Genomic DNA, 12870 nt, shown 5'->3' on the forward strand with positions numbered 1-12870 from the left:
AAGTATATACAGTTTAAAATTCGGTACATGTTTAAAATAAAATGAAACGCCTACTCCAAAGCCTGCCAGGCGCGACAAAGACACGGAGGATTCCGAGAAGTGGAGCGAAGGGGCGGTCAACGTCCTTCCAAAGTGGTATATAAGTAACCCATTGGTTTGAAGATACTTGTTACATGTAGTACTAACTGACAACAACAACTGTGCAAGTGGTATATAAGTAACCCATTGGTTTGAAGATACTTGTTACATGTAGTACTAACTGACAACAACTGTGCAAGTGGTATATAAGTAACCCATTGGTTTGAAGATACTTGTTACATGTAGTACTAACTGACAACAACAACTGTGCAAGTCGTATATAAGTAACCCATTGGTTTGAAGATACTTGTTACATGTAGTACTAACTGACAACAACTGTGCAAGTGGTATATAAGTAACCCATTGGTTTGAAGATACTTGTTACATGTAGTACTAACTGACAACAACTGTGCAAGTGGTATATAAGTAACCCATTGGTTTGAAGATACTTGTTACATGTAGTACTAACTGACAACAACAACTGTGCAAGTGGTATATAAGTAACCCATTGGTTTGAAGATACTTGTTACATGTAGTACTAACTGACAACAACTGTGCAAGTGGTATATAAGTAACCCATTGGTTTGAAGATACTTGTTACATGTAGTACTAACTGACAACAACTGTGCAAGTGGTATATAAGTAACCCATTGGTTTGAAGATACTTGTTACATGTAGTACTAACTGACAACAACTGTGCAAGTGGTATATAAGTAACCCATTGGTTTGAAGATACTTGTTACATGTAGTACTAACTGACAACAACTGTGCAAGTGGTATTTAAGTAACCCATTGGTTTGAAGATACTTGTTACATGTAGTACTAACTGACAACAACTGTGCAAGTGGTATATAAGTAACCCATTGGTTTGAAGATACTTGTTACATGTAGTACTAACTGACAACAACTGTGCAAGTGGTATTTAAGTAACCCATTGGTTTGAAGATACTTGTTACATGTAGTACTAACTGACAACAACTGTGCAAGTGGTATATAAGTAACCCATTGGTTTGAAGATACTTGTTACATGTAGTACTAACTGACAACAACTGTGCAAGTGGTATATAAGTAACCCATTGGTTTGAAGATACTTGTTACATGTAGTACTAACTGACAACAACTGTGCAAGTGGTATATAAGTAACCCATTGGTTTGAAGATACTTGTTACATGTAGTACTAACTGACAACAACTGTGCAAGTGGTATATAAGTAACCCATTGGTTTGAAGATACTTGTTACATGTAGTACTAACTGACAACAACTGTGCAAGTGGTATATAAGTAACCCATTGGTTTGAAGATACTTGTTACATGTAGTACTAACTGACAACAACTGTGCAAGTGGTATATAAGTAACCCATTGGTTTGAAGATACTTGTTACATGTAGTACTAACTGACAACAACAACTGTGCAAGTGGTATATAAGTAACCCATTGGTTTGAAGATACTTGTTACATGTAGTACTAACTGACAACAACTGTGCAAGTCGTATACTGCCACTTGCAGAGCTCTCAAGTTGGAACTTTCACAACAAGTGACATTTTGTCTGGTCGGAGTCCCACATCGTGAATCCGAATAAACCGGCGTGGGAAATAAGAGTGCTGACAATTGGTCAAGATTCGAGATTCTGACCAATAAACAATGTGGACACCTATTATATGATTTTAATGCCTTATGATGCTTAACTGGGCCAGCCGGCAGTCGCAGGCTTGTTTGTCGGTCGTTGAGATTGAATGAACAACAAAAAATATATATGTATTAAAAAAGTTTTTGCTATAATGTTTAAAATGCGTGAGAAAATCATGTACCACCGTGAGAGCGTGACACGACGTTCAAATGCGTGAGACTTGACAGCACTGCACTTGTATAACAGCAACATGAGGTGGCGCTCTGGCATGACAGTGGCTAACTGAACATTTTCATTGTCAACCTATGTGGCCTCAGATTACAGTTATCTTCCCATTTGGTTGTCCAAAATCCGGAAGTTTCACCGTGCAAGTAGTCTGCTGTTTGACTGTGATTATTTCATGGCAGACAGCTATGAAGTGGCAACTGTTTGACTGAAGTGACAGGGGATAGCATGTAGTTTGTAAACATGTGTAACTTGTTGACATTGAAGACTTGTTTGTGGTAATTCCGGCCCATGCAAAAGTAGTGCTTTTTGTGTAAAATGGGTGTACTCCGGCCTGGTTTAGAGGGTGTGTCTGTTTAAACCAATATGCTGGGAGAAAGAGCTGGACAACAGGGGTTGTCCTTTTCAGGGTATGTGTCCCCCATGCAGGCAAAGGTACATACAAAACTTCACGGGCCTGCTGATATTAATAAAAATGTTATAGCCACTAAGGCTATATAGAAACATATAGCGAAATTAATTGTGGTCTGAGGCCTGATATAGTTCACACATTACACCGGTTAAATGCTTGATTCTGATGAAAGTATTATAACCAAAGAGGTGAAATTACACAGACTGATTGTGCATACCACAAGGAATATGAAAACTAATTTATTTATTTTCTAAATATTTTATTAAATTAAAAAACATTTTTTTTGAATTTATTAAAAATTAAAATTAAAATTTTCAACTTTTAAATTTCAATATCCTCCAAAATAGCATAAAATGACCTCTGATGTTACTACAGGTTTTTGCAATATTTTTTAACAGTTTTGAGCTAATAATTTGGTAAAAAAAGAGCAAAAGTTGGATTTTGTTAGTCAATATTGAGATTTTAATTTTTTTTACATATTGAATTTTAATGAGTTTCTCAATTATTGCAATTGGACAGAAGATCTAAATATAATGAATATATCACTACCAAATGTAATTAAACACTTTAAATAAATAGTATACAGTTTTTAACAAGATTAAGTACTCTAATAATACATTTCACCTACATTTATGTAAATTACACACTTCAGTCATTTTTCAAAAATGGTCTTTTATCCTTAGAAAATCTAATAGGCTAATATTCTATGCTGTCTGAATGTATTTATTGTGTTCAGTAATCAGATGCTGGTATACTTGTCAAGTTTATTGCAGAAAATGTGCCAAAAAGGTTAACATTTGGCTTGTAATACATATGGCAGAATAATCCATAATGCATATTCAGTGGTCATTACTACAAACATCCTTCCAATCAAGAAATACTACACTGAGGTATCCCAGACACTGGCACATGACTACACTTGTTAACAGTTATCACTGGAAACTGAAAAATATGGTGCAAGTACCTCTTGGTAGGATTTATATCAGCATTTTGTGACAAAATCTTCATTTTCAAAGTTGTCGTCAACAAAAAACATATTATGGTGTATACCTAAGTAATATCTGTAGGGCATATTCATATTAATATGCATTTATATGGACTGTTTTGCCTTTTACAAAGTGGCTACATGTCTAATACAGTAAATGAAGTAGATTAAGTAAATACAGCAGGTCAAAATTGAATATGAGGCCTATCATGTCTAATTTTCCCTGAAATTAGTGTGTAAACATTTGTTGCAAATGGCCCCAATTTTGTGACTTTCACCATCCCTCTGACACATTTCTAATAATGTATCATGAATTCAGTCACCATATCTTTACTAAGCCTCCACTTATCATATCTAAAATGCAAAATTTTACAGTTTTAGATTTTTTTGTTTTTCAAAAATTTAAATTTAAGTTTAATATTTCATTAAAAATGAAGTAAAATCTAATGAGTGATTTTTTTTCCTTTAAATATTTCAAAATCTTTCCAAGACAACACTGTGCAGATAGAACATATGTAGAAGAAAAAATAGCTGCTCATTGTATGAAGAAATTCCAAAATTTGATAAAGTTATTACATTTTGAAGTTGGTGTCCCTCAAGTTTCCATTGGTAAAATTGGCCATGGCAAGGCACTGTGGTAGGTGTTTTAACACAGCCTCTATATACTCTCAGTTTAAAGGTGACATACCGATACTTACTGAGCATTGCTTTAATATGTATATCATTGGAATGCATTAGTGTGGGCCAGTTTTTAGGGGGAAAAATGGACTGATAGGCCTCAGATTACAGTTATCTTCCCATTTGGTTGTCCAAAATCCGGAAGTTTCACCGCGCAAGTAGTCTGCTGTTTGACTGTGATTATTTCATGGCAGACAGCTATGAAGTGGCAACTGTTTGACTGAAGTGACAGGGGATAGCATGTAGTTTGTAAACATGTGTAACTTGTTGACATTGAAGACTTGTTTGTGGTAATTCCGGCCCATGCAAAAGTAGTGCTTTTTGTGTAAAATGGGTGTACTCCGGCCTGGTTTAGAGGGTGTGTCTGTTTAAACCAATATGCTGGGAGAAAGAGCTGGACAACAGGGGTTGTCCTTTTCAGGGTATGTGTCCCCCATGCAGGCAAAGGTACATACAAAACTTCACGGGCCTGCTGATATTAATAAAAATGTTATAGCCACTAAGGCTATATAGAAACATATAGCGAAATTAATTGTGGTCTGAGGCCATGTTGATTTTATTGCACAATAGTTGTCAAGGGAGAGCACTCCCTAAAACTAGTATTCATATGACTCTCTCGATGTTGTATTTTTCACTGAATATTTTCTGACATAGAAATTGCATTGAACTGCATGGAGTAATTAATGGTGGTGTGTAACCAGTAGATGTTTAGGTCTAGTGACATGTTGTGATAAAGTAACTGTTATAAAACCACACATTTTAGTTTAAATTTAGACATTAGTAAGACTCACAGTAATTGGGCTCACAATCGCGTTTTCAGGACTATTTATTGTTGTATATTGTGAACAATGAATTAAAAAAATAATAATAATAATTAAGACTTCAAATATGGGGGGGGGGGGGGGGGGGGGGGTCCTGGGACCTCAGTGACCCCCTCTGGATCTGCCTGTATGACAGAACTATAGTAATCGTTTCTTACAATAATCACTCAGATGGCAATCTCAAACAAAATGACAGCTAATTAGCTTCTTTTATGCACACTCTGAGATTTTTAATCTTCTACAAGTGGCAACCCGAAACAAAACAGTCATGAAATTGATCAGCTGCGATTGTGTTACCTCGGGTTTGCCAGTGACCGTCAGTTGTACTGGCAGGCCGTAATGTTAAACGTCAAACAGCCGTCTGATTATAAGTGCCTACCAGAAACACATTAATCCATGCTATAAAGTTGCGAGCATCAGGTACATCGAGGGATCGTTTGTGTCATCAATTGCAATTGACACCTGATATAGGTGATGGATTGAAAGTGACAACCTTGGTGCTAATGGTGGTTTCCCCGTAAATATTAACGTTAATCACCAAGAGGCATACCAGTGCATGTGGCTACAATAAAACCAACATTAACACTATTCTATTATAGGAACTGTCCTGAGTTTGTAGTCACTATAGAACAATGTTTACAGCTAATTTTACCTTTTATTAAAGGAATGTACCCTAGTTTTTAAACACTAAGGCATATTTTTTACTATTATAGCCGTTTTTTATAACTGAAATCATACTTTACTTAGATTTTATGGTATAGATCAATTTCCAAACATTCGAAGTGTTTTTGGTCATTCTGGTGTTTTTAATATCACAAAATACATTTCTCATATTTTTAAAAACGCACGTTCGTCTGAGAAGTAACAGTTATGGAGTCGAGTTTTAGTCTATTTTTAGAGGGTATTTCACCATTTCAAAGTCACAGACTCATGTTTCACTCAGTTGTAATTTTAACCAAAAGGTTTGTACATTAACTAAACTTAGTATTAATTTTCACGGGTTGAAACTAGGGTCTGTCCCTTTAATTATTAAAATTACAATATACATACATTTTCCTGCTTAGAATTAAACTAATTATATCTGACAGATTTGTGGTCACTCCAATGTTTATACTAGATTAAAGGGGCTGTTTGCAGCCCAGTGGTAAAGCGTTCGCTTGATACACGGTCGGTCTGGGATCGATCCTTGTCGGTGGGCCCATTGGGCTATTTCTCGTTCCAGCCAGTGCACTACGACTAGTAAATCAAAGGCTGTGGTATGTGCTATCCTGTCTGCATTTAAAAGATCCCTTGCTACTAATGGCAAAATATAGTGGGTTTCCTGTCTAAGACTCTATTTGAATGCATTTTTCCTTTTCATATGAAATTATTAGAAGATAAAGTTTGGTTTGGGCTATTACAAACATCGGGATGACCACAAACATTTTGTTTATAGTCTACAGACACTGATAGTCTAAGCAGGAAAATGCATGTAATACATGTAATGTTGTTTTAGTCACCAAAAAGGAGCTGTTAGTCGTAAATATGTTACGATGCTAGCAAATTCAGGACAGACACTTTAATATGGATTTTTGCACCAATAATTTTATGAGGGTTTTTTTGGGGGGGAGGGGGGTATGTTGGGGTGTTTTTTTTGGGGGGGGGGGTCATTTTCAACCAATGATGTTACATTTAAACAGAAAATTTTAAAATGTGTCAAAGTGAATATTAAATGTTTATATGGATATAATGCCTTGAATTTAATTTTTTTAAATTTGTTTTATTATGCAAATGTATTACCTGTAAATAAATGATTCGACTTTCTGTTTTAATGGTACAAGCTCAGAACAGTTCCTTTAACTTAGACATATATAGTGTTAACACGCATCAATATAGATGACTTACATCATTATGGGGTTTGTTAAAAAACCAAATCCAGTTGTTAAACGAAACTGTCTGTTTCCCACCGAGTTGACGGGTCTGTACATACCATGGAGATGCGACCTGACAAGAAGAGTGGCTGGATTGACAGGGAAGCAATGTTAAGACGTGTAATCCATAAGTTCTCCACCACTTAATCCGCTTACCAAATGAGCGTCATCGTCTCCCTCCCGCCGCGTGTTATCGAGTGCCTCTAGTCGGAGGGTCTTAGTCTCACCCTCCCGCCGCGTGTTATCGAGTGCCTCTAGTCGGAGGGTCTTAGTGTCTCCCTCCCGCCGCGTGTTATCGAGTGCCTCTAGTCGGAGGGTCTTAGTATCTCCCTCCCGCCGCGTGTTATCGAGTGCCTCTAGTCGGAGGGTCTTAGTATCTCCCTCCCGCCGCGTGTTATCGAGTGCCTCTAGTCGGAGGGTCTTAGTATCTCCCTCCCGCCGTGTGTAATCGAGTGCCTCTAGTCGGAGGGTCTTAGTATCTCCCTCCCGCCGCGTGTAATCGAGTGCCTCTAGTCGGAGGGTCTTAGTATCTCCCTCCCGCCGTGTGTTATCAAGTGCCTCTAGTCGGAGGGTCTTAGTATCTCCCTCCCGCCACGTGTAATCAAGTGCCTCTAGTCGGAGGGTCTTAGTATCTCCCTCCCGCCGTGTGTTATCAAGTGCCTCTAGTCGGAGGGTCTTAGTATCTCCCTCCCACCGTGTGTTATCAAGTGCCTCTAGTCGGAGGGTCTTAGTCTCACCCGCTCATCAATACTTCATTTTGGATGAAAAGATATCTCCAGATCACCCTGTTGTGCAGACAGATTCTCATTATGAAATTATAATCTCTAGAGGTAAAATCCATTATTTAGACTTTGGAGTTGAGACTAACTTATATATACCAAACTGATGCTTTGGACTGAGAAAAATGACAAAAGTGTGTCCGGCAAATACATGTTTAAAAAAAAAAAAAAATAATAATTGGTATCAGAGAATATGAGAATAGAACCGAGATCAGAAAAAACTGACTTTCCCACCCTTGGTACCAATACCTGTCATTTAAAATGAATGTGAATGACAAACCCATTAACTCTAATGATGATAACGTTGATTTTGTGAGAAGGAAAAGGTCACAATGATTTTAGATGTATGGTTGGAGAGATTAATAAATGAATAGAACATTCCCCAGAATAAATTGTGTGTGTGTATCACAAGTATTGAAATTGCATACTAATTTGACAAAACGTACCATGTGTGTCAAAATAACAAATACAAAGTCTAATTTCCGCACCATCTACATTTTACAAATTACAACAAATTAACAACAATAAAATGAACAGATTTTCCTACCTGTGATAAAAATTTGTCTATAAATACCATACACGAGTAAATATACTTCATTATTTATTGGTTTTTTCTTTTTTCTTTTAATGAAACCGATAAATGTTTAGGCCATGTTTCTTCCTAAATGAAGCCATTTGTCACTATATGTGTTACATTATTGATGACACTCTTCCAACAATGTTTTAGATCACTGGCAGATAATGCCAGCACAAGAGCACTTTGGCTTTATAATGAATAGTTCTCCGTTTCCTTGTACAGGAAAAAACGAAGATGAAACTGATACGACAAGCTTACGATGATGCCATCCAAGATTATGGGTCAGCTGAAGCAGGTAATATTAGAAGCCGATACCGGATAATGTATAATATCAGTATGTACCTCTGACATTTATGATAGCCAGTGTACTGTGAAATATTAATGATTATCCAAATATGTATTTCACAGCTCCGCTGTTGCTTTTCTAAAAGCTTTTTAATGTTCGCATTGTAAAGTGTCTCATATAATATGTTACATTATATTAACTGGTTTTTTGTTGGTTTTTTGCAATTAAGTGTCTTTAACAAAATAGTTGACTGAAAGGAACAAAATGTAAATTTAGTTGTTTTTATACCAAGTATATAAAAAAAATTCTAAGTTTATATAGAAATGAAAATATTTTTTACCAAACTGTGTTTGATACATATATATATTTTTAATTAGTTTCCTACCAATTATTTTGGTATAAGTTTATTTAATTATAGAAAACATTTTATCGTTTTATTTTTCAGCACACTCTAACAATTGAATATTCTATTTTACAAATGCTTCCTTATTCTTTAAATTTGGTAATAAATTATCACATGGTTATCAGGAGATGAAGTGATTATATAAATACTAAATTATATTTTTTGACTACAAAAGTAGAATTTACAACTACTAGATTTTCTTATGGATGAAACCTAAATTTATTATGTTGGCACTGAAGCACCTTTTTAAGATTATCATTTAGAAAAATGATCAGATGATATAAGAATAGTAGTTGAAGTATTTTAGTACATCTATTCGAGATCGGTCATTTGAACATCTATCAAGTGCAATAGGTCATTTGAAAATCTATTCAGGAACAATAGGTCATTTGAATATCTATTCAAAAGAAAAAGGTCATTTGAATATCTATTCAAGTGCAATAGGTCATTTGAATATCTATTGAGGAACAATAGGTCATTTGAAGATCTATTCAGGAACAATAGGTCATTTGAGTATCTATTCAGGAACAATAGGTCATTTGAAGATCTGTTCAGGAAAAATAGGTCATTTGAAGATCTATTCAAAAGCAAGAGGTCATGTGTTCCCACAATGGAGCCATTGAATTATTCCCCATTCCTACCACCGTTTCATGACTGGTAATTTAACTGCCATGATATGTGCTGTAGTATCTGTGAGTAATTTAAAGTAGCTAGTATGGCAGCAGCAGTGTTTTATGTCACACAGTTAGACCCTGTGACAATCATCCATGTGGAAAAAAGATAAACTTGACACCTAATATCTGCTTTTCTTCCCTCAGTTGCTCCGTTGGCTTTGTTGCCCAGGTGCATGAATAATATGATAAACAGTTATTTTATTAACTCATGCCAGTCTGTCACATTGCATTTGGGCAAATAAATCTGGGGCATGGGATTTAGTTCAGTTGGTAGAGTGCTTGTTTGGGGTGCTTCGGTCATAGGATCAAACCTCCTCTGTGGACACACTGGGGTTTTTTTTCTCATAGTCTCAACCAGTGCCCTGTGACTGGTATATCAAAGGCCATGGTATGTGCTGTCCGGTCTGTGGAAATTACATATGAAAGATTTCTTGCTACTAATGGAAAAATGTAGCATGTCTCTTTTTGAAGACTGCATGTCAGAATTAACAAATGTTTGACATTCATTAGCTGATGATTGATTAATAAGTGTGCTCTAGTAACTTTTATCTTTATTTTCCTCTATCCTGTCTACAAAGTACATTTAGGTTAGATGTTGCAAAATGTTCCTTCATGAAAGTACATTTCATCATTGTAATAAAAAGTTTATTTTGTTTAATGACACCAGTAGAGCACATTGATTTGTCAATCATGAATCGGTCATTGAATGTCAAAACATTTGGTAATTTTGACCTGTAGTCTTAAGAGAGGAAATCCACTACATTTTTCCATTAGTAGCAAGGGATCTTTATATACACCGTCCCACAGACATAATAGCACTTAACATGGCCTTTGTTGTGGCGCACTGGCCGAGACGAAAAATAGCCCAACTGACCCACCAATGGGAATTCAGCCCAGACCGACCCGTGCATCAAGCAAGTGCTTTACCACTGGGCTACATCTCACCCTTCATCATTACAAAAAATATTTGTTAAAAATGATAAATTCAAGTTTTGGATTTTTTTCTTTCAGATTTGTGGCTGGAGTATGTGAAAGTTGAGATGTTCCACCCTGACGGTCACCCGGAAAACACGGGACAGATCCACTACCGAGCGATCCGGGCACTGCCAGGGGAGGTCAGTCAGGAGTTTGTCCGCAAATACACGCTCTTACAGACCGGAAACCTAACATGAGATCTTCGTATAGAGTCATCACAGGATACTGTCTTAACATCACAGGATGGTGTCTTAACGTCACTAGATAGTATTTTAACATCACAGGATACTATCTTAACATCACCAGATAGTATCTTAACATCACAGGATGGTGTCTTAACGTCACTAGATAGTATCTTAACATCACAGGATACTATCTTAACATCACTAGATAGTATCTTAACATCACAGGATAGTATCTTAACATCACAGGATGGTGACTTAACATCACAGAAAACTGTCTTAACATCAGATGATATATTTCCAAGTTGACAGGACAACATATTCTTAAACTGGAGATATCTTCTGAGTTGTATTCTTCTGATGTCACAGGCCATCTTGTCTAAGCTGCCGAGTATGCTGATGTTTCTTTTTTTCACAGTAGATTTTTCTCCAAATTACATGATTTTTTTTAGTTAGCATATTTTTATCTGGGTTCATGGGATATTTATCGAAGCTCATATGTTCAAAATGTATTATGAAATTGTTAAATAGAAGTGTGTACACTGTAGAAATAGTCACAAACACACTTCATTTAGGTTCTGGTTTTCTTTATTGCTGGTTTTGTCTTTCGGTAATCTGTATGTTTAAAGGTGGATGGCCTCATTGCAACATTAATGGGTAGATGCCAAATAACTTTACTTTAAAGGGGCTGCAACTGCTATCAAATAATTCTCATTGTTTATGCAGAGTTATGTCCCTTACATGTACGTTTTTAGCATTTAGTTATTCTTCTGATTTTATATCATTGGTATGGTGATTTATGTGAAAATGTTCGGTTATAAATAGTTCATTGATTTATTATTTTTCTTCATAATGTATGTGAATTGTCATTTAAAAAAAAAATCATTATGAATTTTGTAAAACAAGATGATCAGCAGATTATGCACATTAGCATAGGCAGTGCGTTTCAAACATTTGACCACTTTACAATAATTACTTCCCTTTTAATATTTCAAGTAGTCTGCCAACGTTTCCATAAACTTTTTGTGCAACTAGTATTTAGTATTTACCCTGTTTAGTGATGTCTTCAGAAGTACAACAGTTGACTTATAAATTTTGTTTTAAAGATTACACAATATAGAATGTATGTATATTTCCATTGTGTCAATAAGATGTGTATGTTATAAATGGATATACTGATGAAAATAAACATGTTTTGAAAAAGAAAAAGAAAGAAAGAAATGTTTTATTTAACGATGCACTCAACACATTTTATGTACAGTTATATGGCGTCAAACATGATTAAGGACCACACAGAATTTGAGAGAGGAAACCCACTGTCGACACTTCATGGGCTACTCTTTTCGATTAGCAGCAAGGGTTCTTTTATATGCACCATCCCACAGACAGGATAGTACATACCACAGCCTTTAATATACCAGTCGTGGTGCACTGGCTGGAGGAAGAAATAACCGAATGGGCCCACTGATGGGGATCGATCCCAAACCGACTGTGCACCAAGCAAGCTCTTTGCCACTGGGCTACGTCTCGCCCCAAACATGTTTTGAAGTCTAGCATATTTTTATTTCACTTTATTTAATTTAGAAACTTGCTGGCCTTCATTACACTGTTCATACACTCGAAATCGAAAAGCACTGGCTTAATGCAGATTAATTTATGACTGATCCCCGTTGTTGGACCCATTGGGCTATTTCTCATTACATTAACAAAGTCTATGGAATGTACTATCCTGTCTGGGATGGTGCATATAAAAGATAGCTTGCTGCTAATTGAAAACAAAAAGAGTAGTCTATGGACTGGGGGTATTGAGTTTCCTCTCTCATCTGCGTGGTCCTTAATCATATGTTTGACTTCATCAGGATCTAGCTCTGTACAGTACATGCCTGAAGTATTTTGGACATAGGTTCAAAACCCATTGATGGATTCATTCTCTGATTTGGGTTTTATCTTGTTCAAATTTTAGGTTCAAAACCAATTGGTGGACCCATTCTCTGATTTGGGTTTTATCTTGTTCAAATCAGTGCCCCATGTCCGGTGTATCAAAGGCTGTGGTATGTGTTGTCATGACCATGGGAGTTAATATAAAATATCCCTTGTTGCTAATGAAATAATGTAGAGAGTGGCCTCTAAGACTAATCAAATATATGGCATCCATTAGTCGATCATTAATAAATCGATATTCTTTAGTGGCGTCATTAAAAAATCACACCTGTTTTAAGAACAACATAGTCGCCAAATTTGTCAATTTATGGCCACT

The 12870-nt window shown here is 36.1% G+C and overlaps 1 protein-coding gene across 1 annotated transcript in view; it reads left to right on the top strand.

The window, feature by feature from the left end:
• LOC121380069 (U3 small nucleolar RNA-associated protein 6 homolog) overlaps positions 1 to 11822 on the top strand; it is a 199061-nt gene extending 187239 nt beyond the window's left edge. The window contains exons 21-22 of the mRNA XM_041508813.1: positions 8316 to 8388; positions 10468 to 11822. Of these exons, the coding sequence (XP_041364747.1) occupies positions 8316 to 8388; positions 10468 to 10628 (234 nt within the window). The 3' untranslated portion in view covers positions 10629 to 11822. The remainder of the gene's footprint in view (positions 1 to 8315; positions 8389 to 10467) is intronic.
• Positions 11823 to 12870: the final 1048 nt, after the last annotated feature.

Source organism: Gigantopelta aegis, chromosome 8, assembly GCF_016097555.1.
Source record: "Gigantopelta aegis isolate Gae_Host chromosome 8, Gae_host_genome, whole genome shotgun sequence".
In the NCBI taxonomy this organism is placed as follows: Eukaryota; Metazoa; Mollusca; class Gastropoda; order Neomphalida; family Peltospiridae; genus Gigantopelta; species Gigantopelta aegis.